This window comes from Austrofundulus limnaeus, unplaced genomic scaffold (genome assembly GCF_001266775.1).
Source record: "Austrofundulus limnaeus strain Quisiro unplaced genomic scaffold, Austrofundulus_limnaeus-1.0 Scaffold121, whole genome shotgun sequence".
Classification (NCBI taxonomy): Eukaryota; Metazoa; Chordata; class Actinopteri; order Cyprinodontiformes; family Rivulidae; genus Austrofundulus; species Austrofundulus limnaeus.
Window position 1 is genome coordinate 770,489 of NW_013952523.1, and position 6,472 is coordinate 776,960.

The 6,472-nt window shown below is 38.9% G+C and overlaps 1 protein-coding gene across 1 annotated transcript in view; it reads right to left on the reverse strand.

Annotated features, from left to right (window-relative positions):
* Nucleotides 1–338: 338 nt before the first annotated feature.
* The window catches only part of prss16 (serine protease 16), a 29,199-nt gene continuing 23,065 nt past the window's right edge, over nt 339–6,472 (reverse strand). Inside the window, exons 9-13 of the mRNA XM_014014997.1 lie at nt 4,642–4,806; nt 4,117–4,258; nt 3,853–4,032; nt 3,515–3,669; nt 339–680 (exon numbers count right to left, since the gene is read on the reverse strand). Coding sequence (XP_013870451.1) covers nt 600–680; nt 3,515–3,669; nt 3,853–4,032; nt 4,117–4,258; nt 4,642–4,806 — 723 coding nt within the window. The 3' untranslated portion in view covers nt 339–599. The remainder of the gene's footprint in view (nt 681–3,514; nt 3,670–3,852; nt 4,033–4,116; nt 4,259–4,641; nt 4,807–6,472) is intronic.

Consider the following 6,472-nt stretch of genomic DNA (forward strand, 5'->3'; position numbering starts at 1 on the left):
CACACACACACACACACACACACACACACACACACACACACACACACACACACACACACGGAAACAGATGGCCTTGGGGACAAAGATGCTCCTTCACCTTTCTCCCACAAACAACCCACATCTTCAGGATTTCTCTTACTGTTAAAAATTAAACAACTACATCACATCCACAAACAGCAAAATAAAATTAATAAATAAAAATAAAATAATCCCTTTGGAATAAAGCAATTAGAAATAAATAGAAATCCAAACAAAATGTTCCTCTTGTTTTTACTGTTTTTAATAAAAAAAAAAACTCTTTTGATTTTGAGTGTTTAAGCAAGACGCTCCCTGCTGATGTTGCAACATCACACCCTAGTGATGGGCCAAGGGAACAACAGCTGATAAATGCTGCAGAAAAAATAAAATACAAGTAATTTTATCAGCACATAAATGTTAGTGAGCTGGAAGGCAATTCAAACCTCTCATAGTGCTTCTCTCCAATTAAACTCAAACCTTCACTGTTACTGAAGAAACAAAAGGAAAAAGTAAAAAGCAAATAGTGAACAGGGATGATGGGGCAGAGGACAGATTAATAGAGGAGCATGACGAGATCAGATTCAGGTTCTACTGGAACCTTCTTGTTTCTTCTTCTGTGTGTCGGCTGTCCTCAACCAGCTGGCAACATGTCGCTGAATCTCCTGAGAGACAGAAAAACAGGAAAACAGCTTCAACTCTCCAGAGACACCAGTTTACATTTGGTTTTGTGATGCAACAGGCTGTCAGGTGGCTTTAAAAGATGATGTTATTGTAAGTGTTTCTGAACAGTTGTACGTTTCAACGTTCCCTACGTTTAATGTAAATTTACTATTAATATTTATCATAGATGTATTTTTTTTTACACTGAGGTCAAAGTTCTACTATTTGTTTACTTCAGAAACGTCACAAAAGAAAGAAAGCAAAAATTGGGGCTTCAAATCTTAGTAACAATGTTCAGATCCTCTAACTGATACAGAAATTGTTATGCAGATTATAACTAATAACATACTTGTAAAAATTGTAACAAAATAAAGAAGTCACACTTTTAAAATGTATAAGTGCAAACTGTTTTATATTATGCACATTAAGACAAAGTGAAGTCAACGTGCGAAACGTGTTCTGATGCTATTTAAAACTGGGGCTTAGAATTTCAATGTGCACAAAAACAATAAACTACTCAATCTCTTCTGCTTCTTCTGTTCTGACAAAAACCTTATAAACTTTGTTGAAACTGAATTTAAGGATGTTTATGTTTTTTTACACACGTCAGATCGGGCTGTGGGTAAACTTTAAAATGCAGTTTTGAACAGAACATGAACACAAAACTACATCAGATGAATCAGTTTATACCCAGAACGACAGGTAATAACAAATATTCAGACCTAACAGATCTGTTAAATATGTCAAATATTATATGATATAATAAATAATATATGATATAATACAATAAATATTATATGTCAGAACAAAATTATTGTGAGAAGTAGTAATATTGCAAAGGATTGTATAATATATATTCATGTCTATATTTAAATGATGCCGGTCGAGATGCTAACAGGCACTGAGAGTGTTGGGAACACCAGACTGAAATAAAAAGAGGGAACTGTTAAATTATCACAACTGATATTGTCAAAATCCAACAGTAGAATTGTATTTTTCTTTTTCTAAGTATGTCAAGATTTTTTCTTCTTCTTTTTTGTTTCTCTTTTTAACTAATAATGAGGGTCCATCTGAAAACAGTATTGAGCTCATAGGTTTTTAGTTCTTCCTACTCCTTTTTGAACACGTCAAGACTGTTGCTACAAAAAAAATTGTGTATCTTGCATTCCCTGTTATATGTACACTCACCGGCCACTTTATTAGGTAAACCTGTCCAGTGAGCGGCAGTCCTGTGGGCGGAAATGCCTTGTTGATGCCAGAGGTCAGAGGAGAATGGGCAGACTGGTTCGAGCTGATAGAATGGCAACAGTGACTCAAATAACCACCCGTTACAACCRAGGTAGGCAGAAGAGCATCTCTGAAYRCACARYAYGTCGAACTTTGAGGCAGATGGGCTTCAGCAGCAGAAGACCACACCGGGTGCCACTCCTTTCAGCTAAGAACAGGAAACTGAGGCTACAATTTGCACAAGCTCATCGAAATTGGACAAGAGAAGATTGGAAAAACGTTGCCTGGTCTGATGAGTCTCGATTTCTGCTGCGACATTCGGATGGTAGGGTCAGAATTTGGCATCAACAACATGAAAGCATGGATCCATCCTGCCTTGTATCAACGGTTCAGGCTGCTGGTGGTGGTGTCATGGTGTGGGGAATCTTTTCTTGGCACTCTTTGGGCCCCTTGGTACCAATTGAGCATCGTTGCAACGCCACAGCCTACCTGAGTATTGTTGCTGACCATGTCCATCCCTTTATGACCACAATGTACCCAACATCTGATGGCTACTTTCAGCAGGATAATGCGCTATGTCATAAAGCTGGAATCATCTCAGACTGGTTTCTTGAACATGACAACGAGTTCACTGTACTCAAATGGCCTCCACAGTCACCAGATCTCAATCCAATAGAGCATCTTTGGGATGTGGTGGAACGGGAGATTCGCATCATGGATGTGCAGCCGACAAATCTGYGGCAACTGTGTGATGCCATCATGTCAATATGGACCAAAATCTCTGAGGAATGCTTCCAGCACCTTGTTGAATCTATGCCACGAAGAATTGAGGCAGTTCTGAAGGCAAAAGGGGGTCCAACCCATTACTAGCGTGGTGTACCTAATAAAGTGGCCGGTGAGTGTATGTTCAAGCATGTTTGTGACTTTATTCTGCTATCAAGTTCTGAGGATTCAGGATCCAAAGTGCAGCGACTGGAAGAGCTCAGTGAGCTCTTTGTTTGAGTTTGGACCTTGCACTTGTAGAGAAAATGTATTTGCTGACCTTCAGGTCCTCTCACACTCATGGAAATCTACTGAGTTAAGCTAAACAAGGTGGGCTAAGGTCAATAAAAGCTTTAAAAATAAACAACGGAAGTTTAAAACCAGTTGTAGAATGAACAAATAAAGAAAATAATGCAGGAGTGATGTGCTCAAGTCTTGGAGTGTTAGTTAAAAGATGGGCTGCAGATTTTTGGTCAAGCTGAAGGCAGCTGAGGGAGGATCCAACATAAAGAGCGTTACAGGAGATGATAAAAGCTTTATCCTGGTTCGGATGATTTTAAATGACTTTGGCTAAAAGACGTAACCAAAGAAGCTAGCCTCGGCTACAGAGGCTTATAGTTCTGATTTCAGATCCTTACAAAATTTAAACTGAGGATGTCAGAATGCCAAAGTTGCACAGAGCTTCATCATCAAAACACTTCATTTAAAAACAGGAAGTTTTAGTTGAGCCACTGTTTAACAGTTTGAAAGTCACTAATCTGTGGGTAAATAAATGATGATGAATGTAGGAGAAGGTAAAGAGGAGGGCAGCATATTTCCTACAGACTGACAGAGATCTGGATCAAACCTGTCTGGCTCTCCTGAGTGACAGGCGGTCTGTGAGTCTTGGATTTGACATGTCAGCACAGTGAGCCGTGTCTGCAATGAAAACAGTCTGAACCTCGTCTCCCTCCTCGCTTCTGTCCTGAACCACTGACAGCTCCTTCCACGGGTCCACTCCTCCTGCAGTGACAAAACACACATTTTAAGACCCGTGCTTTATTGTCTCATCGTGCTGCAATAAACAGCTCTCGTGTAGTTTCTGACAGCTCAGAAAATAAAGTCTGATGTTCTGCTTTCTGTCTCCGGTTGTGTGACGGCTCAGTTACTTCCTGTGGGTTTGGTCTGCGGTGAAACAGGCCCTACCGTTGACATAAAGAACCCTGTGAGTGTGTGGGTCCACTCCTCCGTAGTAACTGTTTGTGAAGGCGACACGTGCTGGAAGGGAATGCTGGGAAATCCCAAACACCTTGGCACAGAGCTCAGTCTGAGCCTGCAGGGTCAGCATCCCAGAGAATGGACAGGTGCTGTCCTCACAGGTCTGGTCTACAAACACAAGCACACAGACAGAGGTTAGACATGGGTCAGTGTGTGTTTTTATGTGTGTGAGAGAGATTTAGTGTGCTGTACAGAAGCCAAACTCAGTGCAGGTCTGGTAGGTCCACTGTCTCTCAGCTCTTCTGCCGGTGTGGACAGACGTGTCCAGCAGGTCCTTCATGGCTTTCTCATGAGAAATGTCCAGGCATGACTCATCAGAGCTGGAGCGGTAGAGCTACACATTACACACATGAAACAGAAAAAAAAAAACAATTAAGTTGAAAGAAACACAGAAGCACCTTTTTGTTTTTATCCAGGTGAGTGAGGAGCAACAGCTCTGAAAGAAATGGCTCACTGCTGACATCTGCTGGTCATTTCTGAACATTACAAGAACATGTCAGCAAAATCCTTGTATGGAGTCAAAGAGACAGCCTCAAAACGAGTTGATCTGAGACACACTTCAGAAAGGGGGTGAAAGGGGGGCTTGTGGAGATACAATAAGGAGGAATTCAGAGCAAAACATTGCAGTTCAACTTTATATAGAACCCAAATGTGAAAAAAGGATTTAAAAGCAGGACATGTCCACTTTAAAGAATATTTTTGAAGGGTTTTCTGTACCTCTGATAGTTTAACAAGTCGATGATAGGCTCCCATCTCTGCTTTGTTTGCATCACTGGTGTTGGTCATGACCTCACAGAGCTCCTTTATGGACATGAGCACCCCCTCTTCATTGTACTGGACTGTTCCCATGATGATGTCAGCCAGGTTCTGCATCAACTCAACCTGAGAAACAAGGAACGATGTGACCGAGTTACACAGGATCCATCTGCATCCTGTATCTGAACTGAGTGGATAAATATGGAGTAAAATGATATTAAATATAACTATTTAAAAAGACGAATAAACTACAATTAGTAAAGAAATAATACCCATTTGTAGCTGTAGGCTTGTAGCTTAATTAGCAGTTAGGTTGCATTTATTTAATCTACATTCTCAAAAAACCTAGGTCAAGAAATATGACTTTATTTTTATACACATATTTTCTTTTTTTATTTCTTTGTTTACATTTCATGTTCTGCACCTCAGCGACACCAAGTCAAATGTCTAAAAACTCTTGGTCAATAAATCTAATTCTGTTTCTGAAAAAGATAGCTTAGCATCACATAACGTTAAAAAATGTGATTGTTGACTAAATTTTAGAAAAATGTTACATAATTTCTTTTTCTATAGCCAAAATATAGGCCATAAATAGTCTAAAGTGTTCTGTTCTTATTGGGTTGCTATATCGTTCCCGTGGCCCTATGGGTGACTTTCTAACTGAATTTGGTAATCTTCTTTCTATCATTACTGTTATGAGAAAGTTATTCTTCTTGGTGACTTCAATATTCATGTTGATGATCAGAATGACAGAATTGCATCTGAATTCATTGATCTTATTCACACTTTTGACTGTAGTCAGCATGACTCTGGCCCTACACATGAACATGGTCACACTCTTGATTTAATTATTACATTAGGCCTCAGCATATTTAATCTTTCTATTAGCAATATGCATGTCTCTGATCATGATGCCATTTTATTTAGTTTTAGCAGTTGAGACCTCAAATGACCAAACTTCTCATCATTTTAGACCTACCACATCTCAGGCAGTGGGACAGTTTTGTAAAATTTATCAAGATTTTCCTCAGCTCCAACAGCCAAATTCATCTCTTTCTACAGATGAACAAGGAACAGAATTTTTAAGCAGATGTGCAGCAACTATAGACACTGCAGCTCCTTTTAAGATGTCTAAACCCCACTCTAAGATGACCAAACCAGCACCTTGGATTAATGATCGTGTCCGATCCGTTAGGAGGGCATGCAGACGTGCTGAGCGAAAACAAATCTTATAATCTGAGCTGTAACTTTATTAACATGAAAAATCTGCTGAAAGATTATAATAGGGTGGTCAAAGAAGAACGGTCTAAATATTTCTCGGCCCTCATTGCTTCTAATCCACACAATCCGAAACATTTATTTAAAACCATTAACTCTTTAATTCATAAATCACCTATTTCTAATGAATTATCTTCAGACAGTTGTGAGTTATTTCGTTCATTTTTCATTAATAAAATTGTCAGTATTAGAGCTCAGATTGTGTCATCTTGCTCATCTGTTCACTATGAAGAGGTAAATCACATTTTTAGTTCATTCTCTTTACTATCACAGGCTTAGTGAACAAGAACTAGTATGAAAACTTCCTCTTGTTCTCTAGATATTTTACCAACAATAAACAGTTACCGAAATAAATGTGTTGCTGAATTATGCAAAGCCAAACAACAATATTTTAAAAATCAAATTATTTCAGCCAGTAAGAATCCAAAAATATTGGAAACGATTGTCAGTGACAGGTGAAAGTTACAAGAAAACATTAATAACAATTCACAAATCTCAGTAAAAGGACTTCTTG